This window comes from Scyliorhinus canicula, chromosome 14 (assembly GCF_902713615.1).
Source record: "Scyliorhinus canicula chromosome 14, sScyCan1.1, whole genome shotgun sequence".
In the NCBI taxonomy this organism is placed as follows: Eukaryota; Metazoa; Chordata; class Chondrichthyes; order Carcharhiniformes; family Scyliorhinidae; genus Scyliorhinus; species Scyliorhinus canicula.
In genome coordinates, this window is record NC_052159.1 from 49,383,822 (window position 1) to 49,409,673 (window position 25,852).

General features: G+C 44.4%; 1 protein-coding gene across 10 annotated transcripts in view; it reads left to right on the plus strand.

The window, feature by feature from the left end:
- The window catches only part of rnf6 (ring finger protein (C3H2C3 type) 6), a 61,414-nt gene that overhangs the window by 29,770 nt on the left and 5,792 nt on the right, over positions 1-25,852 (plus strand). For all 10 annotated transcript variants that reach the window (XM_038819148.1, XM_038819144.1, XM_038819145.1 and 7 more), the window contains 2 exons: positions 9,504-9,717; positions 16,558-16,665. In XM_038819148.1, coding sequence (XP_038675076.1) covers positions 9,525-9,717; positions 16,558-16,665 — 301 coding nt within the window. In that variant the 5' untranslated portion in view covers positions 9,504-9,524. The remainder of the gene's footprint in view (positions 1-9,503; positions 9,718-16,557; positions 16,666-25,852) is intronic.

Consider the following 25,852-nt stretch of genomic DNA (forward strand, 5'->3'; position numbering starts at 1 on the left):
GAAGTGCTCCCGGTGAGACCAAAAAGGACAGGAGAGGAGGTTAGGGAAGTAGCTGTTTGTGGTAGTGGGAGCAAGTTTTAGATACCTGAGCATTCCGGTAACAAGGGGCTGGACGCAGCTGCATAAGTTAATTTTGACTCGGTTGGTGGGGCAGATGAAGGGAGACTTCAAAAGGTGCTGGGCAGCACGGTGGCCTAGTGGTTAGCACAACCGCCTCACGGCGCTGAGGTCCCAGGTTCGATCCCGGCTCTGGGTCACTGTCCGTGTGGAGTTTGCACATTCTCCCCGTGTCTGCGTGGGTTCTGCCCCCACAACCCAAAAATGTGCAGAGTAGGTGGATTGGCCATGCTAAATTGCCCCTTAATTGGAAAAAATAATTGGGTAATCTAAATTTATAATTAAAAAAAAAAAAGATGCGATGTGCTCTCTTACTGTCTTTGGCGGGACGGGTGCAGTCAGTTCAGATGACTGTTTTGCCACGGTTCCTGTTTTTATTTCAGAACCTTCCGATCTTTGTAGAATCATTGAATTTACAGTGCAGAAGGAGCCCAGTCGGCCCATCAAGTCTGCACCAGTGCTTAGAAAGAGCACCCTACCTGAGCCCACACTTCCACCTTATCCCAGTAACCCCACCTAAACCTTTGGACAAAAAGGGCAATTTAGCATGGCCAATCCACCTAACCTGCACATCTTTGGACTGTGGGAGGAAACAGGAGCCGCAGAGGAAACCCACGCAGACACGGGGAGAACGTGCAGACTCCGCACAGACAGTGACCCAAGCCGGGACTCGAACCTGAGACCCTGGAGCTGTGAAGCCACAGTGCTAACCATGTTCTACCATGCCGTCCTTTGCCCTAAAGTCATTCTTTAAAAAGGTTAATGCGCTGATCTCTGGGTTTGTATGGGCGGGGAAGACCGCGGGTCAAAAGGGCTTTTGTGGGGGGGGGGGGGGGGGGGTGGTGGGCATGGGGAGGCCAATGGAAGCGGCTTCTTATAGAGGAACGAGCATTGTTAATAGCACCTCTGCTGTTCTCGCCAACCAGGTACTCCATGGAAGTGTTGGCCTCGAAGGTGTGGAGGCCGCATTTGGGACTGGAGGGTGCCTTGGTGTGAATCTGTGGTAATCATAGGTTTGTACCCGGGGGGGATTGGATGCGAGCTTTTGGGGATGGCGGCAGGCAGGGATTGAGGAATTTGGTGACCTGAAGCCAGAGAAGGTCAAGTTCGTCCTGAGGGGGTCGGTTGATGGGTTCACTCTGAGGTGGAAGCTGTTCATTGACTACTTTAAGGAGGATTGAGGAGTCAGCAAAAGGGGAGTTAAAAGGGAGAAGGCAGGATGGGAGGAGGGGCGAGAGTAGGGAGGGGGAAGTGGGTGTTGGTTATTAAAAATGTTGTATAAGTTTGCTTCTGCTTCGGTTTGTTTTTCATGAAAATGCCTGAATAAAATATTTAAAATAAATGAAAAATGGGCCTTTCACGAAACACCCAGAAAACTAATGTCCTCCTCCAAACAGCTCTTACAGCATAACACCATTTTCTGCTTCCAGTCAATTTACATCAACGGTGAGATGCTAAAAAATGTGGCTCATTTTCCTTGCCATGGGAGCTTCCTTCTCGTGAAGACTGTCAAATGTTGAAATCTATCATCGCTCCGCCAGACTGAGGAAAAGAGTATTTGAGAACCAGGATCTTAAACCAAGACTAAGGTCATGGTTTACGGGGCTGCAGTGATCCGCACACTCCTTTGGAGACTTAAGACAGCCCACAGCAGGTGCCCCAAAGCACCGGAGAAGTACAATCAGTCGTTCTGTCACAAGATCCTCCAAATGCTTTCACAAAAAAGGCAGTCCAAAGGCAGCGTCCTCGTCCAAACCAACTTACCCAGCGCCAAGGCACTAATCACTGAATAACATCACCACTAGTTGGGATATGTCATCCTTATGCTTGATACCATACTTCATTGAAGCCATAGAATCGCTACAATGCAGAAGGAGGCTATTTGGCCCATTGGGCCTGCACCAACCCTCTGAAAGAGCACTCTTACCGAGACCCACCACCCCGCCCTATCCCTGTAACCCCACACATTGATCATGGCCATCCCACCAAATTTGCACATCTTTGGTTTCTGGGTGAAAGCCGGAGCACCCAGATAAAACCCACGCAGGCACAGGGGGAATATGCAAATTCCAAGCAGACAGTCACCCAAGGCTGGAATCGAATCCCTGGTAGTCACTGTGCCCCTCCCAAACAAATTGCTCTGATCAGAAAACTCCAACAGAGTTGGAGACTCCCAGGAGAACAGTGGAAACACTTTAGGGATGTCATCAAAGCATCCCTGAAGAGGTCATATAAAGAACAAAGAAAATTACAGCACAGGAACAGGCCCTTCGGCCCTCCCAGCCTGCGCCGATCAAGATCCTTTATCTAAACCTGTCTCCTATTTTCCAAGGTCTACTTCCCTCTGTTCCCGCCCATTCATATACCTGTCTAGATGCTTCTTAAATGACGCTATCGTGCCCGCCTCTACCACCTCCGCTGGTAAAGCGTTCCAGGCACCCACCACCCTCTGCGTAAAAAAACTTTGCACGCACATCTCCCTTAAACTTTCCCCCTCTCACCTTGAAATCGTGACCCCTTGTAACTGACACCCCCACTCTTGGGAAAAGCTTGTTCCTGTCCATACCTCTCATAATTTTGTAGACCTCAATCAGGTCCCCCCTCAACCTCCGTCTTTCCAACGAAAACAATCCTAATCTACTCAACCTTTCTTCATAGCTAGCACCCTCCATACCAGGCAACATCCTGGTGAACCTCCTCTGCACCCTCTCCAAGGCATCCACATCCTTCTGGTAATGTGGCGACCAGAACTGCACGCAGTATTCCAAATGTGGCCGAACCAAAGTCCTATACAACTGTAACCTGACCTGCCAACTCGTTTACTCAATACCCCGTCCAATGAAGGCAAGCATGCTGTATGCCTTCTTGACCACTCTATTGACCTGCGTTGCCACCTTCAGGGTACAATGGACCTGAACTCCCAGGTCTCTCTGTACATCAATTTTCCCCAGAACTCTTCCATTGACCATATAGTCCGCTCTTGAATTTCATCTTCCAAAATGCATCACCTCCCATTTGCCTGGATTGAACTCCATCTGCCATTTCTCTGCCCAACTCGCCAATCTATCTATATTTTGTTGTATTCTCTGACAGTCCTCCTCACTATCTGCAACTCCACCAATCTTGGTATCATCTGCAAACTTGCTAATCAGACCACCTATACCTTCCTCCAGGTCATTTATGTAGATCACAAACAACAGTGGTCCGAGCACGGATCCCTGTGGAACACCACTAGTCACCCTTCTCCATTTTGAGACACTCCCTTCCACCACTACTCTCTGTCTCCTGTTGCCCAGCCAGTTCTTTATCCATCTAGCTAGTACACCCTGAACCCCATACGACTTCACTTTTTCCATCAAACTGCCATGAGAAACCTTATCAAACGCCTTTCAAAAGTCCATGTATACGACATCTACAGCCCTTCCCTCATCAATTAACTTTGTCACTTCCTCAAAGAATTCTATTAGGTTTGTAAGACATGACCTTCCCTGCACAAAACCATGCTGCCTATCACTGATAAGTCTATTTTCTTCCAGATGTGAATAGATCCTATCCCTCCGTATCTTCTCCAACAGTTTGCCTACCACTGACGTCAAGCTCACAGGTCTATAATTCCCTGGATTATCCCTGCTACCCATCTGATGGGATTCCCTGGCTTGTGACCGACCAGAATGGAGTTGGTCCAGGAAGTTACCAAACCCATCAAGAGGCTTCTTTGGGAACTTGCAGGGGTGAAGTTGAGACATCAGAGGCACAAACCTCCAAAATACCCATCTACCCAACCCTTAAGTACAACCTGTGACAGAGTCTGTAAAAGGCATTGGACTGATCAGCCGCCTTGACCCATCGAACCAGAGAGGAAGCAAGTCACACTAGATTCTTTGGGGCTGCCTAAGATTGGGAGAGGCAAGAAAATTCATCTGGAACATAGGGCAGAGTAATGCCTTAAATGTTGTCTTTAAATACATAGATCAGACTTCAACTTGCATAACACTTTATAAACTTGCTTATCATTTTATGTGTATGCTTGTTTTTCATTTTATGTGGTCACCTCCCCAAACATGCTCATCCAATCTACTTGGATATAAATCTCACCTAGTCACAACGTTAATATAAACTGCTGAGAAAGTAAAAACCCCAAAGGTACCTAGTCATCATACTTTGCCAGCTCTGCCTGAGGAGCAAGTGCTTCCACTTTACACTTCATTGCACTTTATTATTTCGGTTTGGATTTCACCAGCGCTATTGGGGATAGGCTAGGAGGTGAGGAATGGTGGCAGTATGCCCAGCATCTTCCCACCACGTGCAAACAGCACAGAAGGTGGCAGAAGGCCTTCTGGCTCAAAGCCAATTAAATCTCCTACCCAGCATTGGGGATGTGGGGGGGGGGGGGGGGGGTTCTGCCATGCCAGGAGACTGCTACAAAAACTTTGCCAGCCTTCCAAGCTCTAATGGGGAGGAGGAGGGGCACTCTTTGTTTAGCTCATATTGGGGCATCTGGCTACAATGACCTACCTGCCCTTTCGAATCTCATCCTCATCCCCTTGCTGGGGCCTGCCTGTCTGGTCATGGCACACCCAGAGCCTGAGGGCATATGTCCATCACTGCATTCTTCTCTAGTTGCAGACCCAAAAGTGGTCACTGCTCCTGGGGTATGATAGAACTGCTGGCCTTGAGTTGGCTGCCACCGACTAGATGCAGGCCCCAGGCCCCACTGACTACCAAAGCAGCATTGCCACCAAAACCTTTGCTTTTGGGCCCAGTGGAAGATTGTGCGCTGGCAGAACTTGCTCACCATCCATTAAGCTGATGGAAATCCAAATACATTCTTCTACTCAATGCCATGTGTGAAGTACATTGGGACCTATTCCACTTTTCCCCTTCATGGTTAGCCGTCATCTGCAATAAAGCTCTCCTACATCTTTATCGCTTGGACATCACAGCAAAATCTGTGGGTAAACTTTGAGTTTGCAAGATGTTTTGTAACACTCGGATCCATCAATAGTGGAGGCCCTTTGAGACACCCCATGTGGTCAAATATTTGCTTACAAGCTGATACTCCCTCACCATATCAGATCTACCACTACAGGTAGTCAACCAGGACTCGGCCATCAATAAAATAATTAGATGTTTCTACTGATTTCAAATGGGACAGGAATTGTATACCTCAAAGTTTTATCCATGGGTCATTCATGACCAAGATCAATGTTCGTGTGGACAAATAGAACTATGCCATGAATTGTTGATTCATACCCATGAACGAAACTATCTTGTGGTCCATGCTGTTGACATCCTAGTGGTGGTTGTGCATTAAGATGGATGGAATTATGTACTGAGTCTGTAGCAACTAACAAAAATGTTGATGGCCTATCCATAGTTTGAAGCATGAGCCAAGGAACACAGCAGGAACACCCTACAGAATTAATCTCAAAAAAGCAAAACTGACAGCTGTCAAAAATTGACTTGAAGCCAGGAAAGAGTAGTAACAGGAACTTGTGGAAGCATAAGCATTCTCAAAAGGAATTCAGAATAGCATGGGACACTAAATGGCGGAAGACAGGCGCTGTGGGTTTGGCGAGGAGCTGCGGATGAAGCAGGAACAGCTGTAGAATATCTCATGGGAAAATATCAGTTTCTGAAATTGTTTACTTCAGCATAAAAAGAGGTAAACTTAAGCGAGAGAAGAAAACAATGGAAAGTTGTTCTGGGCCTCCCATAGTACAGGTGAGTGGTCACAAGAAGGTGGCCTGGAATTGTGAAGCTGAATAAATATTATTACTAATGGAAATTGACGATGAGGATCTGCAGCTATTGAGCTAATGAAGCTCAATCTTGTGGTAGAAGTATATATCGATGTTACTGTGGTGAAACCCAAATAAGGAGCAATTAAATATCTTGCAACATGGAAATTAGTAATTTGACCCAATTGTACTGGTTGGATCAATTGGCCTGTTTCTATAATTTGTAAAATAAAGGGAGGTGATGAGGGATGTTTCTGAAGGAAACATCAAAATCAGTTGTTCTGAGAAATGTCTGTCCATTCAGTTTTGGGGGAGGGCCAGAGGGGCAGTGTACGAGTATGGGAAGAAGGTGAGTAGGAAGTTGGCTCACCAATGTAGGAAGTAGGCGACGCCGATGGAGATCGGAAGAGTGGTACTGGACCCGGTGAGAGTGAATGGGGTTTTTGAGAAGTTTTCTAAGAGGCTCTACGAATCAGAACCCCCCCCCCCCCCCCCCCCGACTGGGGAGGGGGGAGGTAATGCAGCGATTCCTCGACGGGTTAGAATTCCCCACGGTAGTGGAGGACCTATGGTTGGGCTGGGGCCCCCATTGGACTGGTAGTGGGGATGGAGGGTATGGGGGCGATGCAGGCAGGGAAAGCCCCGGGCCTGGATGGGTTTCCTGTAGAATTGTGTAAGAAGTCTTCCGGGGATGTGGGGCCCCTGCTGGTCAGGGCATATAACGAGGTGAGGGATAAGGGGGAAACTCTTTCTCTTCCCCCCCCCCCACATTATCGCAGGCTTCCATATACCTAATATTAAAGGATAAAGACCCGGAGCAGTGTGGGTCCTATTGCCCGACAGATGCCAAATTACTGGCAAAGGTCTTGCCTCGGAGATTAAGGAATTTGTGCAGGGAATGATGGGGAAGACCAGACGGAGTTTGTAAAGGGGAGGCATTTGTCGGCGAACGTCAGGAGATTACTGAATGTGATCATGATGCCCCCGGAGGGACAGCAGGTGGCGGTTGCAATAGATGCTGAGAAGATATTTAATCGGGTGGAGTGGGAGTGTTTGACGGTTCAGGTTTGGGCAGGGGTTTGTGGACTGGGTCCGTTTGTTGTATGGGGTGCCGGTAGCGAGCATACGGTTGAATCGTGTTAGAGGTACTTGGGGCTACACCGTGGGCAAAGGCAGGGGTGCACACTCTCCCCTTTGCTTTTGCCTTGGCAAAAGAGCCACTGGCAATGGCACTTAGAGCGTCAAGGAGTTGGAGAGGGATCGTGCAGGGGTGGGGTGGAGCACAGGGTCTTGCTATAGGCAGACAACCTGTTGCTTTATATCTCGGACCCACTGGGAGGCATCGGGGGAATTATGAATATTCTAGAGGAGTTTGGCCAGATACAAGTCAGACATGGGAAAGACCTCACTCTTCCCCATCGAGGCCAGGGAGCATGAGAGGTGATTGGGCGATCTGCAGTTTAGGGTGGTGGGGGTGAGCTTTAGATATTTGGGCATCCAAGTGGCGCGGGGATGGAAACAACTGCATGAATTGAATCTGGCACGGTTGGTGAAACAGATGAGGGGGGGATTTCAAGAGGTGGGATGTGCTCCCGCTATCACTTGTGGGGCGGGTGCAAACAGTGAAAAGGACAGTACCCTCGAGGCCCTTTTTTTGTTTTTCAGAATCTCCTTCATCCCAAAATAATTTTTCAGGAAAGTTAATGCTTTAGTCTTGGGGTTTGTGTGGTATGGGAAATCCCCATGGTAAAGAAGGTGCTGTTGGAGCAGGGACGGGGTGGGGGGCGGCTGGCCTTGCCAAATATAATGAACTATTACTGGGCAGCGAATATAGCCATGGTTAGGAAGTGGTGGAGAAGGGGTCAGCGTGGGAGTGGATGGAGGCGGTCTCTTGCAGGGGCATGGGTTTCAGGGCATTGGTTGACGGCGCCTCTGCCATTCTTGCCAGCCAAGTATTCCACGAGCCTAGTGGTGGTGGCTGCCCTGCGGTATGGGGATAGTGGTGGCAGCATTTGACGTTGGAAAGTGCCTCAGTGTGGGCGTCGAGTTGCTGCAATCGTAGATTTTCACCGGGATGGGGGTTGGATGCAGGGTTTTAGGGGTGGCGATGAGCAGGGATCGAACGCTTTGGGGACCTGTTTGTGGGCTGCAGCTTTTTGAGTTTAGAGAAACTGGAGGAGGAGTATAAGCTGCCCGGTGGGAATGGGTTCCGATACTTATAGGTAGGGGACTATGTGAGGAAGCAGGTGCCTTCCTTTCCCAAGTTGTCGCCCCTGGGGCTACAGAATAAGTTGATATCGAAAGCAGGAGTGGCGATGGCAGGACGAGTGGAAATGAACGGCAGGGAAGGTGGGGTATTCGGGTAGTTATTTATTTGTTATGGGGTTTCGGTTTGTTCTTACTCTTGTTTTGGTTTGTGTTTAATGTATAGGCAAATGCCTTAATAAAAATATTTTAAAAAAAAGATCAGTTCTTGGGAAAAATGATACATTTGATTCTTTTTTAAGGGAAGTCCATTTTATTGCTGCATGCTAGTATTTTAAATCTAAACTGATACTTTGCATTTTTTCTGTGCTTTGTTAATTAAAAGCAGTGTTGGAAACTGCTTGCAAAGTTCTCCTTTCAACCACTTTTCTCCCAGCTCCTTACCATGAAAGTGTTGATTCTGTGTTTGGGGTACTGTTCTAATGAGTGATAGGTAGGCACCCTCACCCACATGGCTATTAATATGTACATCAATATGAACAGTATATTTTTAAAAATAATTGGCTGTAGGCGGCATCACAGCTCAGCTGGATGTTATCATCATTTGACCACAAACACCAAATTGGAGCAGGGGTAGATGAATACTAACAAGGAGGAGAAATTGGCTGATGTTTTCCTTTCTCTTGTTTTAATTAGCTGAAGCGTTAATGTGGGGAGGCATTTGCAAATTTGGCTGCCAAGAGGTGCTGCAGGATTATTTGCCTTCCAACCTTTCACTATGCAATATGGCTCAGCAAGAGTTTGGCCAGCAAGATATCCTTGAAGATTGGGTTTTAAATCCCCTGCCGTGGATTGTGTTCTAAGTCATCAAACAATCTATCCTTTTTCCCCTATCCAATCAGTATCAATACTTTGATTTTGCAATAAAAACCATTCTGGTGAAATACAAAGAAATAAATGAGGAACAACTGGTTGTTGTATTTTATAAGTCTACCAACTATTCCCAAGGTCGGCAGTGAGCCCAAAATAACAATTTCAGGAAGTGTGCAGGATACCAGGTTGCTACATTATTCAGGAGCCAGTTTTTAAAAAATGAATTTGCAGCAAGGTGAATAAATTGAAAGGTAAGTAGGCAAGTTACATTGCAACCATCAATAAAAGTAAATCAGGTATATTAAAATGGCAGTTAACTAGAAACAATGCAGCATAATAAATTACTGAAAACATTTTTTTTACTGTGAATATGAAGATTTCCTCTGCAATGTGTAGCGAAACTGTGAAAATATAAAATGAGGGACTGAATGTACTTTTGATTCATTTTTGTACATTGCTTATTTGATAACTAAGATCACTATAACAAGTATGTTTTTGGAGTTTCCTGCTTTGGTAATGATGACCTTGCAGTAAGATATAAACTTTGCCTTATTGGTTACTTTGCAGCTAGTTGGAATTCCCAGCACCATGGACCCCCCTAATCCTGCCAATCACCGAGGAAATCAACAGTCTCCCACACAAAATATGAACCGTAGCGAAGATGAGCGCAACCGGCAATTGGAAAGGCTGAGCCGGGAGGAAGCATACTATCAGTTTATCAATGACCTGAGTGAGGAGGACTATCGACTTATGAGAGACAGCAACCTTTTGGGCACTCCAGGTAAACTAATAGCATGTCCCAGAGAACCAGACTTTTTTTTTAAAGTAAGAAAGAAAACACTATTTTGTTAGATTTTCGAACCAAACTAAAACATCATGCTTCAAATAAACTAAGCTCTGTTTTAAATTATGCGTTACAACTTTGCGAATAACCCCCCAAAGAAATTGCAACATATATATCCAGAATATGTTGAATTCTGTCTGGTACAAGCAAGAGTATGTGCCAATGTGGATCAAAATGTAGTCAGATTATAGAGTCGTCTTCTCAACCTCATTTTCCCACATCTTAAACACTGTGATGTGGAGATGTCGGTGTAGGACTGGGGTGGGCACAGTAAGAAGTCTTACAACACCAGGTTAAAGTCCAACACCTAATGAAGGAGCTGCGCTCTGAAAGCTAGTGATTCGAAACAAACCTGTTGGACTTTAATCTGGTGTTGTAAAACTTATTACTAAAGACTGTATGACCGTTCCAGTCTTTTGCTTTTCATATGACCTTCAACTAATTCAAATACAAGCTAGTGATACCTACTTTGCTTCTTGATTTACCTGGTCTTTTCTTTCACACTCTCCCAATTTGGTGATTTCTGACATTATGAACTTTGGCCCTTCACTTTGGTTGCTCACTTGAAACATATAATTTGCTTTGAATTTCACAAACATTTTGAGATTTAAATGCATTATCTTTTCTGTAGATGCAGTGCCTTAATTTGTAAAGCAGTTCAACACTATACATTGTGTACTACACAATTGTAGAAACTAGGAGATTTGCCACAATTTTGTGCTTGAAATGAAAATGTTTGTTAATTGAATTGTCGCATTGATTTTCATGTTATCAGACACTGAGGTAAGTGATGATTAAACACTGCACACTGTAATATCTACACGCCTATACATATTGACTTTTGACTACTTTAGAATCTAGATTGATGTAGGTAGAAAGATTGCAAGCTTGGCCACTATGTTGCCAAAACAAAACATATCAACCCACACACCTCGTCAGCCAAATTTTTCGACCTCCATGTAGATTATAGGAGAGACTCTGAAATATGTTCAGTGCTTCCCGTTCCTTGGTAGCCACTTCTTTCAAAAGGCCACTATTGACGAAGAGATTTAACACCAGATTGACTGTACCAGCTCCGCCTTCTACAAACTACAATGATGAGTGTTTGACAATAAAAATCTCTAAGTCAAAGTGTACGGAGCAGATGTCATCAACACACCCCTGTTCTGCAGTGAGACTGGAAATCAATGCTTCTGTCACATCCTCTGGATTTAAATGGGTGGACAGTCAAACAAAGGCTAGTGTCCTGCTTGAAGCAAAGCATTCAGGAAAAACTGCAAAATCAACTGCGATGGACAATCTCCCCTGCTTTTGCAACATCAAATGGCCAGCCTTCTGGAGTGGGCAAAGTAAACACTTCAAAGACCCTCTGCTGGCCCACTTAGAAGTATACCAGCATCGACATTAATTACTGGGAGGAGCGAGCTAACAATTGTTCAAAATAGCAACAGCCTATCTATCAAATTGCAACATGTTTTGAGTCCAAAGGATAGAGTGGCAGCAGAAGAAAAGAAGGCAAATCCTGCAATCCATTTCCCACAGCTTTGAGATGTCCTGCCCCATATGCCCAAAGGTATGCACATCAAGAATTAACCTCAATCACATGAAGACCCATGCCAGAAACCCTGGACTCTTGAGATGACATCAACCTTGAATCAAGGGACAGCAGATGATGACAAAATATAGTCAATGATGGAGCACCCAAAGCCCTCTTAGGAAGAGAATTCCCTAGCTTTGCAGCCCTTTGATTGAAGAAATGTATCCTCATTTGAGTAACAAATGATTGACCCCTTCTTGAGGCTGTGTTCCCATGCTCTAGATTCTCCAGCCAATGGAAATTACATCTGTCTCTACTCTGTCAAACCCCTTCAGAATTTTGTACATTTCAATGAGATCTCACCTGATGAATCTAGAGCCTTACTAATTGGACAAACGTCCATCCCAGGGGCCAATTTAGTGAAGCTTTGCTGTACTGCCTTCCTCGTGACCCAAACTGCACATACAGCTCTAGGTGTGCCTTCACTAAAACCTGTACAATTTCAGCAAGACTTTATCCTTTTACTCCAGTCCCCTTGCATTAAAGACCAACGTGTTATTTGCTTTTATAATTACTTTGATGTAAAGGTGCACCCAGTCTTTTTGAAGATCAACATTTACAAGTTTCACAGCTTGTAAAAATATTCTGTTTTTATACTCTTTTTATATCCAAAATATCAACAGCTTCACTTGTTGCCATTCACTTACCTGTCTATTTCCCTTTGCAGCCTCTGTCTTCCTCACAACTTACATTCTCACCAGCTTTGTATCAGCAAACTTAGATACATTACTCTGTCTCGTGATCCTAGCCATTAATATGGATTGGATTGGATTTGTTTATTGTCACGTGTACCGAGGTACAGTGAAAAGTATTTTTCTGCAAGCAGCTCAACAGATCATTCAGTACATGGAAGAAAAGGGAATTAAACAAAATTCAAGAGAATACATAATAGGGCAACACAAGATATACAATGTAACTACATAAGCATTGGCATCGGTTGAAGCATACAGGGTGTAGTGTTAATGAGGTCAGTCAATAAGAGGGTCATTTAGGAGTCTGGTGACAGTGGGGAAGAAGCTGTTTTTGAGTCTGTTTGTGCGTGTTCTCAGACTTCTGTATCTCCTGCTCGATGGAAGAAGTTGGAAAAGTGAGTAAGCCGGGTGGGAGGGATCCTTGATTATGCTGCCCGCTTTCCCTCGGCAGCGGGAGGTGTAGATGGAGTCCATGGATGGGAGGCAGGTTCATGTGATGGACTGGGCAGTATTCACGACTCTCTGAAGTTCCTTGCAGTCCTGGGCAGAGCTGTTGCCACACCAGGCTGTGATGCAGCCCGATAGAATGCTTTCCATAGTGCATCTGTAAAAGTTGGTACGGGTTAATGTGGACATGCGAATTTCCTTAGTTTCCTGAGGAAGTATAGGCGCTGTTGTGCTTTCTTGGTGATAGCGTCGACGTGAGTGGACCAGGACAGATTTTTGGTGATGTGCACCCCTAGGAATTTGAAACTACTAACCATCTCCACCTTGGCCCCGTTGATGCTGACAGGGGTGTGTACAGTACTTTACTTCCTGAATTCGATGACCAGCTCTTTAGTTTTGCTGGCATTGAGGGAGAGATTGTTGTCGTTACACCACTCCACTAGGTTCTCTATCTCCCTCCTGTATTCGGACTCATCGTTATTCGAGATCTGACCCACTATGGTCGTATCGTCAGCAAACTTGTAGATGGAGTTGGAACCAAGTTTTGCCACTCAGTCGTGTGTGTACAGGGAGTAGAGTAGGGGGCTAAGTACGCAGACTGGCGGTGCACCGGTATTGAGGACTATTGTGGAGGAGGTGTTGGTGTTCATTCTTACTGAGTGTGGTCTGTTGGTCAGAAAGTCAAGGATCCAGTTGCAGAGTGGAGAGCCAAGTCCTAGGTTTTGGAGCTTTGATATGAGCTTGGCTGGGATTATGGTGTTGAAGGCGGAGCTGTAGTCAATAAATAGGAGTCTGATGTAGGAGTCCCTAATCCGTAATCTCCACCCATACTGACTCTACTTACAATCTAAACTCAGAAGATAATCTTCTCACTTATGTCCTTATCATCATCCTTTACTCTGAGCTGCCACTTCTTTGGCTTTCTGACTGTCTCTTTAAAATATTGTGTACCCAAGAATAATTTACTCTGGGTGGTGGTTGGGGGGGGAATAAATCTACATTTTTTGTTTTCTCCCCTGTAAACTAATGCTTAGCAGATGCCCAATTATTGATGATCTGCTTTTGTGCGGTAGCAGTGTCACTCAACTCTTGATCAGGGCTTTGTGCCAGAAGCAATTAACATGGAGGCTTCAAAATCTTTTGTGTTCCTTGTCCCGAGTTGTCTAAAAAATGTTTTGCTAACTTGAGGCACAACATATTTTTTCATCTTCCAATTTTGTGTATCTCGTGTTGTGCATCCATTACAGGCTGTTGAGTGTAGACATTATATCTTGGGAAATTCAAAGGACCTGACCAAGTTATGCTGTGCCATCCATTCATCCTCCCTCTTCTTTTCCCCACACAGCCTTCCAAAATATACAGAACTACATTGCGTTTGGCTGAAATCATCTGCCAATCTCAGACTATGGAACTGTTTGGCAACGTGACAGTGGATCTAGATATGGTTGTATGTCGAAAACGTATAATTGCCTCATCAGATAAAGTTTTATCAAGGTGAACTGCACTACAGTCATTTAGTCATCCAGCACCTCTTGGAGACATTAGGAGAAGGTGCTTTCTATCCTTCCATTCTTCCCTGTAAGTAATGTAAAATGCTGCAGTTATGCCACTAATTCACCTGAAACCTTACACGAATCTCAATAGTTCTACTTTCATATTGATAATGTGATGGCTTCACTATTGGGTGAATTTTCAGCTAAGAATGTCTTCACTGCATCACCTCGGGGACCGGGATCAGCAGCACACCTCTCCTGTTCTCCCTCTTTTTCTCCCGACTCCTTCAGGGCAGCCATGCAGCAGGAACTCAACCATACGGAGGCAGACTCCCACGATGGACAATACTCTCTCAGTTGCCAAAACCTCCTTGTACACCTCTATTGTCTCCATAAACACCCTGCAACTCTTTGAAAATGGGCCTTGACGACCTGTACCTCAGAGCTGAGATCTCCATGCAGAGCAGCATCTCTTTAGGCAGCCATCATTCGTCGAAGCACATCGCACCGTGAGAGCGCGAGCCCACTCAAAAGCAACTACATCACTAAAGGCATGGCTCCACCCCAACTCGTTCCAGCTGGCATTAACAAGCGAGGATTTAAACGGTCTAACTCAGCTGTATCATGCAGAAACACCAACAACAATTCTTGGGACATAAGTAAACCAAGAAAAGACAGAAAGGAAACGTGCACAAGGTTGGAAAGACTGATTAAAAGATGAGCAGAGGCGGGACTTTTTGCGCATACAGGTACCAACCTTCCCACTCCTGCTACTAAGGGGGATTCAGGATATGGTGGTTTCTCGAGGATGGATAGGAGAGGGGAGTGTTTCGGACATATATAAGGAGCTTATGGGAACAGCGGAGACGCAGACCGAGGCGCTGAAGCGAAAGTGGGAGGAGGAGCTGGGGGGAGAGATAGAGGAGGGCCTATCGCCGTTGAGTAGAGTCAACATGACCGCAACATGTGCCAGGCTCAGCCTGATTCAATTCAAGGTTGTGCACCGGGCTCACATGACAGTGGCCCGGATGAGCAAATTCTTTGGGGTGGAGGATAGGTGCGCAAAATGTGCGGCAGGACCAGCGAACCATGTCCACGTGTTCTGGGCATGTCCAAAGCTGAGGGGATTTTGGCAGGGGCTTGCTGACGTCATGTCCAAGGTATTAAAAACTAGGGTGGCATTGAGCCCAGAGGTGGCGATTTTTGGAGTGTCGCAGGATCCGGGAATCCAGGAGGAGAAACAGGCAGATGTTCTGGCCTTTGCTTCCCTGGTAGCCCAGAGGCGGGTATTACTAGCATGGAGAGACTCAAAGCCCCCCAAGTCGGAGGCCTGGCTATCTGACATGGCTAGCTTTCTCTGCCTGGAGAAAATTAAGTTCGCCATGAGAGGGTCACTGTTAGGGTTCGCCCAGAGGTGGCAACCATTCATCGATGACTTCGCAGAGAATTGACCGTCAGCAGAAAAGGGGGGGGGGGGTAGGTTACTGTACATTAGGGGGTTAAGTAATGGTGGGACCTGTGGGAGAGGGCGGCGGTATTTGCACTATGTTTATATTTTTATGTACATTGTTTATATTGCTGCTGTTACAATGCCAAAAAAACCTCAATAAAATGTTTATTAAAAAAAAGATGAGCTGAAGCTCATGGAAGGACAGCCGCTCCCATGCTCTCACCATGTGATCCCCCCCCCCAGTGCAGTCTTTAAAAAAAAAAGGGATGCATTACAAAGTCTCTTTCTTTAGCCTTTTTATTCACAGAGGTGACGTACAACTGTCAACACTTCCACATTTACTTTTTGTGATAGAATCCCTGTGAGTTTGTTCTTCTGTTCATAACTGTATTCTCACTTAATTCTTGATAATATGAACCTTTTTTTTTGAGACATGGATGCCATTTAATAATTACAGTAAGAAGTCTTACAACACCAGGTCAAAGTCCAACATGTTTGTTTCAAACACTAGCTTTCGGACCACTGCTCCTTCACCTGAGGAAGGAGCAGTGCTCCGAAAGCTAGTGTTTGAAACAGACATGTTGGACTTTAACCTGGTGTTATAAGACTTCTTACTGTGCTCACCCCAGTCCAACGCCGGCATCTCCACATCATTTAATAATTAGCTGCTGCAGAATAATTCCTGCATGTTAGTATATATGAGATTAACTGCTTCACTTAGATGCTGAACTCTAATTGTGACTTTGTAGTGATTGTGTCAAAACTTGATGCCAGCAAAGTAAGTTGATATATATTAAATTTGCTCTATTTCTGCCAGAAGAATAAATCACCATTCACTGTATACAACTGTCTGAAATATCTTGATGCTCGCAGGTCAGAAAATCTGTCCATATAAGTAAGTTGAAGTAGCTTGGATATGAATGTAATCTTAACCTATTGACACTCATTGCAAACTTTCAAAAGCAACCTTTGCAATTGCTTCTTAAACAAATCAAAATGTAACTTTCAATTTATTTTTTCTCCTCCTATGATTTTACCAAGAACACAGATCAAAGTGCCACTGAATATGCTCAATACATTGTTTTGTTATTGCTTCAGGTGAAATTACAGCAGAAGAACTACAACAGCGTTTGGATGGTGCTAAGGAACAATTAACAACACAAAACGGTCTGGGCAACAATGAACGTGAACGCATTCGGACCCAAGGCAAGTTTTGAGTCTGCGGTTTGAATTATAATAGCGATCTTGATTATTCTCAGTACCGTAATACATTAGGATTAGCCAGATAACTATTGCGGACATCAATCAGCGCCACCAACATGGAAAATTTGCACATGAGCATTTAAATCCATTCTATACTCATTTTTCCCAAGTTTCTAGTGATTCTAAAATTTGGTGGATTGGTTGTGATTGAATCATTGACTTTGTGCTTCTCTCTTAAAAGGGCAGTTGAGAGGATTTGAAGAAACTGCATATGACTTTCCATTTGCAGTTGTATCCTCCAGTATTTATCAACATCATTGTTACCTTGTGGAAGGATCCTGCAAAGAATAGACACATTAAGTGGACAGTTTAATGCTGGTCATTTTGGTATTCAGGCTGAAATAAAAGTGTTTATTTTTAGTTTGGACAAATCCTCTGTGAACAATAATGCAAATCAGTACATTGGTTGGAATGCATAAAACATAAAAAATTGTTTCTGCTGCCTACAAAGCTTTCTCCAGCCCAATGATGTTACCCATTGTCAGCTAGGACTTAAGATCCCGATTGAAGTAGAAATCACTCAGCACAGCCTCTCCAGGCTAAGTCCATTAAGCGCAGGAGTGACAAAGGACAGGACGTGCCCCTTTTTAAAGCACTTACTGCCGTACTTGGGTAGGTTTGAATGACTGAGGTCGGGCCTTAGTCAGGTCAGTGGAGGGGGGTCATGGTGCTAAATTGAGTTGCACAGCTGTTAGATCAGGTTTTAAACTCTCAACGTTTACTGGGTTAGTATGCACTGCTGCTCTGCGCCAGGGACCGGGATTTGATTCTCGGCTTGGGTCACTGTCTGCGGAGTCTGCACATTCTCCCCATGTTTGCATGGGTTTCCTCCAGCTGCTCTGGTTTCCTCCCACAAGTCCCGAAAGGCATGCTTGTTAGGTGAATTGGACATTCTGAATTCTCCCTCTGTGTACCCGAACAGGCGCCGGAGTGTGACGACGAGGCGATTTTTCACAGTAACTTCATTGCAGTGTTAATGTAAGTCTACTTGTGACACTAATAAAGATCATTATTATTATGCCGGTAATAAGAAACTCTCGATGTGGGTCCCTGGAAGCAGGTAATCAGCCCATTGTAAGTTTGAACTTCCCAGGCAATAGGATGCACACCTCCCTGTGAATCCAGAGACTGGAAGATTTGGACCAAGGTTTCAATCTCAACTGAGCATTGTGTCCAATTCTAAGTGCTGTAGCTTGGGAATGAGAGGGTGCAAAAAAATTTTGAGAATGGTTCCAGGGATGAGGGACTTTCAGTTAGATGGATAGATTGGATTTGTTTGCCTTACAGAAGATTGAGAGGAAATATAGGCATTTTGAAAATTATGGGGTCCTGATGCAGTAAATAGGTTAAAATTGTTTCCATTGACAGAAGGTTGAAGAATCAAAGGACATCAATTTAAAGTGATTTGGCCATACAAGAATAGGCGCTATGAGAAAAAACCTTTTTGTGTAATGAATAGTTAGAATAGAGAGACTTCATAAAATCCCTACAGTGCAGAAGGAGGCCATTTGGCCCATCAAATCTATGCTGCCCCTCCAAAAGAGCACTCTCCCTAGGCTCACTCCCCCGCCCTGTCCCTATAAGCCCGCACATTGATCTGTGCATTAACCTGTACATCTTTGGACACTAAGGGAGGAAACCAGAGCACCAGGGAGGAAACACACTCAGACATCGGGAGAATGTGCAAGCTCCTCACAGTCACCCAAGGCCGGAATCGAACCGGAGTCCCTGGCGCTGTGAAGCAGCGGTACTAACCACCGTGCCGCCCAATCTTTAATGCGTTGCCTGAGAGTTTTGTGGACGCAGATTCAATCACTGCTTTGTAAACCAAATATTTGAAGAGAGTAGATTTTTAGGGCTGCAGGGAAAAGGCATTGGACTAATGTGACTTGCTGTTGAACAGATCTGGCATGGGTACTGCCCTCAATTGCCCATGTTAACCATTCTATAATTCTATGTACCTTAACAACTTGAAACCTTGTGTATCTAATTTGTTTGTATCAGAAAATGAATGATTGCAATTCTGAACCTTGTACAAATGCATATTGCTGCAGCAATGCCTAACCAACTGAGTGTTTCCAGCATTTTTTGTTTTTATTTCAAAAAAGCACTTTCTCTATTGTGCAACCTTCACAGGTTACAAGAATACCACAATGGTAAGCTTGGAGGCCAGATGAGTGCAAATATATTTTAGTGTCACAGGTGTTGAACTTGATCCATCTGCCGATCTGATCTGCTACACCAATTCATTTGTCCCAAACTGAATTTTTTGCTCCTCACATTATAAAAGATATGCTTCCCATAGAGGGAGTGCAGATGTACCAGACTGATTCCTGGAGAGAATAGAGCGACCAGGCCTGTATTCACTGGAGTTCAGAAGAATGAAAGGGTTCTCATTGAAATATATAAAATTATGACAGACTGGATGCAGGGATGATGTTTCTCCTGTCTGGGGGGGTTTGGTACGTTTCGGCGTGGCCAGTTGGGCGTGGCCGATTCGACGGAGGAATTTTTCGGCGGAGGGACGTTTCGGCGTCAAATTAGTTATAGTCGCAAAATGTTTGTGCAGCCCATTTCTTGTATCTTTTCCTTCCAGCCGCCTCAGATATCGTGTTTGTGCACCAAACTGGGTCTCTTAAAGAAAGGCACCAACATTAAACCAGTTCGCCAGTGATCTACACTGCTGTCTGACTTTACACAGCCGGTGTTACTGAAGATATCGTGTTTGTGCACCAAGCCGGGTCTCTTAAAGAAAGCCGGTGTTACTGAAAGTATTGAAGAAGCTGCCCAGTGATCTACACTGCTGTCTGACTTAACACATTGTGTAAAGTCACAATATCATAAGTAACACCGGCTGTGTAAAGTCAGACCCGGTTTGGTGCACAAACACGATATCTGAGGCGACTGGAAGGAAAAGATGCAAGAAATGGGCTGCACAAACATTTTGCGACTATAACTAATTTGACGTCCCTCCGCCGAAAAACTCCTCCGCCGAATCGGCCACGCTGAAACGTCCCATTCCAATCGGCTACGCCGAACTGGCCCCGCCGAATCGGCCACGCCGAAACGTCCCATCCCCTGTCTGGGGGAAGTCCAGAACATGGGGTCACAGTCTCTGGATATTAGGTCAGCCATTTTGGACTGAGATGAAGAGTAATCTCTTCACTGAGGATGGTGAACCTGTGGAATTCTCTACTACAGAAGGGTGTGGAAGTCAAGTCACTGAATATAATTAAGAAGGAAATGGATTTTTACATTCTAAAGGCATCAAAGGGTACTGGGGCAGAGCAGGAGTACAGCGTTGAGATAGACGATCAGCCATAATCACATTGAATGGCCAAGCAAGCTCAATGGGCCGATTAGCCTACCCTCCTCTCTTCTCTGTTTCTATGTCGTCTCACCACCAAAGTTCAGGAATTATTCAGCCTTTCAACAAGGCCAGTTAAAATGAATGGAGTTTCAAACATTGTTATTTAATTTGCTATGTCTGGACTTTTTCATGTTTCCTGAGAGTCTAAGATGTTGGCTCTTCAGATGTTGCAGCAGCACTATTATTTGACAAAACTCTGCTCCTTTGGCTGTTGAGAAAGCAAGTAAAGCTACACAAAGAAACAAACTGCACATCCGTATAGAAAAAAAATCAAAGAGGAACTTGGAATTTCATATTTAACAAAGATTTTGCCCTAGCAAAGTTGGGGTCATATGCTGTACAAATGATTACTGACCTGTGTAATTGAATTTGCTGTGTCAAAACAAGCTTAAGTGCATTCATAGTTGAGGAAGATGGTGGTGTAGTGGTAATGTCACTAGACTAATAACTCAGGGACCCAGCCTAATGCTCTGGAATCATGGGTTCCAATTCCATCATGCAGCTGATGGAATTAAAATTCAATTAATAAATCTGGAATTAAAAGCTAGTCTCGGTAACGGTGCCATGAAACTAGTTATAAATTGTCGTTAAAAACTCATCTGGTTCACTCATGTCCATTATGGGATATTACGATCCTGTTTTTGTATTTTTGCTCGCAATTTCCTTACCCCTAAATGACCCCCTACTGAAATCTCATGCACTACCTGCAAAACCTCCTTTCTGTAACCCACTGGTAATACCACTCTATTAACTTCTGTCTGAATATGCTACGGTCTCCATTTTTTCATTGCTACATTTATTTATAATGTAATAACACTTTGGTATACACTCAGATTCTATTTCTGTATATGCTTTCTGATACAACTGCTTTATCTCTGAATCTTTCTACTGTAATTCTACCAACTTTCTTGAACTAAAGATATCCACTTCATCCTTCACATGCTCTTGTTCTTTATCAACCATCTGATCAAATATTGTTTCTGATAACTGAACTTCAGCCATTGTATCAGTACTCCTCAAGTTCTCTTCCTCCTGTTTCAACCTGTGGTTTTGCAATCTCATCACCACACAATCCTGAAACACCCCAGGATATTCTTTTTGCAACTGTCGAACTTTCCACCGGCTTTTAAACGCAGTAGGCATCACTCCCACCTGTGATCCAGCTATATCATTACCCAAGATAAATTGTACCCCTGAAAAAGGTCATTTTTCTATCACTCCTACCACTTTTCATCTGACTCTCTAATCTTATCTTACATGGTGGCACACTACTGCTCTCACTACTAATTCCACATGTTACCATCTTTTCTGGAAATACTCTTTCTGAACTACATATCCCCATATCTCTCACAACTGAAGATTGACTTCCTGCTGTATCCCTTAAAATCTTAATCTTCTTACCTACTCCACATTGTATACACGAGTAAACCTTCCTCTCACAAATAAAATCTTAACGTTCTGGCACCTGCTTATCCACCAATTTCTGAAGACGTTGTACACTCTGTTGCACCTCTTCGACTGGAACCATATTTTTTTTACCATGTTAACGGACCCCACTGGTTTATCTTGTTTTAACGAGTCTGACTTCACAGTACTAATTCAGCAGGGGGATGGGAACCTAAATTGTAGACCCAGTGTACAGGATGTTGAGAGTAGTGAGGTCAGGGATAGGGTTAAAAGTTCGAAAGAGGGCACCGGCAAGCAGGACGCTGGTTTGAAGTGTGTCTACTTCAATGCCAGGAGCATCCGGAATAAGGTGGGTGAGCTTGCAGCATGGGTTGGTACCTGGGATCTCGATGTTGTGGCGATTTCGGAGACATGGGTAGAGCAGGGACAGGAATGGTTGTTGCAGGTTCCAGGATTTAGATGTTTCTGTAAGAACAGAGAAGATGGTAAAAGAGGGGGGGGTGTGGCATTGTTAATCAAGGAAAGTATTACGGCGGTAGAAAGGACGCTTGAGGACTCGTCTACTGAGGCAGTATGGGCCGAGGTTAGGAACAGTAGAGGAGAGGTCACCCTGTTGGGAGTTGTCTATAGACCTCCGAATAGTCCCAGAGATGTAGAGGAAAGGATTGCAAAGATGATTCTTGACAGGAGCGAGAGTAACAGGGTAGTTGTTATGGGGGACTTTAACTTTCCAAATATTGACTGGAAATACTATAGTTCGAGTACTATAGATGGGTCAGTTTTTGTGCAGTGTGTGCAGGAGGGTTTTCTGACACAGTATGTAGACAGGCCAACAAGGGGCGAGGCCACATTGGATTTGGTACTGGGTAATGAACCCGGCCAGGTGTTAGATTTAGATGTAGGTGAGCACTTTGGTGATAGTGATCACAACTCGGTTATGTTTACTTTAGCAATGGGCAGGGATAGGTATATACCGCAAGGCAAGAATTATAGCTGGGGGAAAGGCAATTATGATGCTATTCGGCAAGATTTAGGAGGTATAGGATGGGGAAGGAAACTGCAGGGGATGGGTACAATCGAAATGTGGAGCTTTTTCAAGGAACAGCTACTGCGTGTCCTTGATAAGTATGTACCTGTCAGGCAGGGAGGAAGTTGTCGAGCAAGGGAGCCGTGGTTTACTAAGGAAGTTGAAGCACTTGTCAAGAGGAAGAAGAAGGCTTATGTTAGGATGAGACATGAAGGCTCAGTTAGGGCGCTTGAGAGTTACAAGTTAGCCAGGAAGGACCTAAAGGGAGAGTTAAGAAGAGCGAGGAGAGGACACGAAAAGTCGTTGGCGGATAGGATCAAGGAAAACCCTAAGGCTTTCTATAGGTATATCAGGAACAAAAGAATGACTCGAGTAAGATTAGGGCCAATCAAGGATAGTAGTGGAAAGTTGTGTGTGGAATCAGAGGAGATAGGGGAAGCATTAAATGGATATTTTTCGTCAGTGTTTACACTGGAGAAAGACAATGTTGTCGAGGAGAACACTCAGGTTCAGTCGACCAGGCTAGATGGAATTGAGGTTCAAAAGGAGGAGGTGTTAGCAATTTTAGAAAATGTCAAAATAGACAAGTCCCCTGGGCCAGATGGGATTTATCCTAGGATTCTCTGGGAAGCCAGGGAGGAGATTGCTGAGCCTTTGTCCTTGATCTTTATGTCGTCTTTGTCGACAGGAATAGTGCCAGAAGACTGGAGGATAGCAAATGTTGTCCCCTTGTTCAAGAAGGGGAGTAGAGACAACCCTGGTAATTATAGACCTGTGAGCCTTACTTCGGTTGTGGGTAAAATGTTGGAAAAGGTTATAAGAGATAGGGTTTATAATCATCTTGAAAAGAACAAGTTGATTAGCGATACTCAACACGGTTTTGTGAAGGGTAGGTCATGTCTCACAAACCTTATTGAGTTTTTTGAGAAGGTGACCAAACAGGTGGATCAGGGTAAAGCTGTTGATGTGGTGTATATGGATTTCAGTAAGGCGTTTGATAAGGTTCCCCACGGTAGGCTATTGCAGAAAATAAGGAAGTATGGAATTGAAGGTGATTTAGCGGTTTGGATCAGTAATTGGCTAGCTGAAAGAAGACAGAGGGTGGTGGTTGATGGCAAATGTTCATCCTGGAGTTCAGTTACTAGTGGTGTACCGCAAGGATCTGTTTTGGGGCCACTGCTGTTTGTAATTTTTATAAATGACCTGGAAGAGGGTGTAGAAGGATGGGTTAGTAAATTTGCAGATGACACGAAGGTCGGTGGAGTTGTGGATAGTGCTGAAGGATGTTATAGGATACAGAGGGACATAGATAAGCTGCAGAGCTGGGCTGAGAGGTGGCAGATGGAGTTTAATGCGGAAAAGTGTGAGGTGGTTCACTTTGGAAGGAGTAACAGGAATGCAGAGTACTGGGCTAATGGCAAGATTCTTGGTAGTGTAGATGAACAGAGAGATCTCGGCATCCAGGTACATAAATCCCTGAAAGTTGCCACCCAGGTTAATAGGGCTGTTAAGAAGGCATATGGTGTGCTAGCCTTTATAAGCAGGGGGATTGAGTTTCGGAACCACAAGGTCATGCTGCAGCTGTACATAACTCTGGTGCGGCCACACCTGGAGTACTGCGTGCAGTTCTGGTCACCACATTATAGGAAGGATGTGGAAGCTTTGGAAAGGGTTCAGAGGAGATTTACTAGGATGTTGCCTGGTATGGAGGGAAGGTCTTACGAGGAAAGGCTCAGGGAATTGAGGTTGTTTTCGTTAGAGAGGAGAAGGCTGAGAGGTGACTTAATAGAGACATATAAGATAGTCAGAGGGTTAGATAGGGTGGACAGTGAGAGTCTTTTTCCTCGGATGGTGATGACCAACACGAGGGGACATAGCTTTAAATTGAGGGGTGAGAGATATAGGACAGATGTCAGAGGCAGTTTCTTTACTCAGAGAGTAGTAGGGGTGTGGAACGCCTTGCCTGCAACAGTAGTAGACTCGCCAACTTTAAGGGCATTTAAGTGGTCACTGGATAGACATATGGATGAAAATGGAATAGTGTAGGTCAGATAGGCTTCAGATGGTTTCACAGGTCGGCGCAACATCGAGGGCCGAAGGGCCCGTACTGCGCTGTAGTGTTCTATGTTCTATGTACTTAAACCACCAACATTGTAATAAAATGGGACACAAGAAGACTCGATGAAAACATTTAAGTTTTCTTATCTCTCTTCCACGATCATAGGTTTCCTTTTTAACCCGAGGCTAACACGCCGTAATGTCTCCAACTAGACCCCCTTTGCCTCATTTCCCCAGTTTCTATCCTTCACAAATTGAAATTGTCGAAAACCAAACTTTGCTCTATGACCCAATTCAAACTGGCCATTCCATTTCTGTGGCTTGTCTTGCAGTTTTAACTCTTTGCTCTTCCACATAAGTTCTCACTACTGCGGGAAGTGAATCTTTAAATTCCTCCAAAATAATTATTTCCCTAAGAGCATCATAAATTTGGTCCATTTTTAATGCTGTTGTGCACCTATCAAAATTATTTAATTCATGTCTGGCCTGATTCTTTCCTTAAATTTCTAAACTTCTATCTGTGGGCTCCTGGCACTAGTTCACATAAACCACTATGTGGTTTTTCTCACCTCATCGCAATCCCTAGATACCTCTTCTGATAGTGATGCAAACACTTCACTAGCTCTACCTGCCAACTTTGTTTGAACCAACACTACCCACATGGTCTTTGGCCGATCCAATTGCTTCGCCACTTTTCAAATGAAATATTAATAAAAGCTTCCAAATCTTTCTTGTCAAATCGTGGCAGTGCTTGAATATATTTAAACATATTCCTGCTAGACATTGGTGCAGTAGGGGTTAAAAGCCTGCGTTTCTCCTTTCACTAGACTTTCCTAAGGTTCTGCCTTTAACTCCACAATGTTTTCCGTCGATCTCTTTGCAGTTTCAGAAGTTGGAATTCTCTTTATCCTTTGCTCCTCTCTCTTTTTCTTACCCTTTCTTCCTTTGCCAATTTTTCCATTTCTACCTCAAGCTTCCTCCTTTCCAATTCCTTCTGAAAACCCCTCTTTCCTTTTCTTCTGCCATAGCCACTCTCCTTTTCTTTTTCCTACACCTCTGATTAATTGTTTCATTTGTAATTAAGTTCTAGCTAATTCTATTGATTTCGGCTGTATCTGTTTGAATGCTGAATTGTTGGTTGTATTATCTCTATCTTCCTCACCCCTTCAGATATAGTTGACTGCAGCTGTCTGCCAAACCCAAAAGTTTTGTTTTAGTCACCCTTTGTAAACCAGCCTAAGTGGCCACTTCCACACCCAGGAAAATGT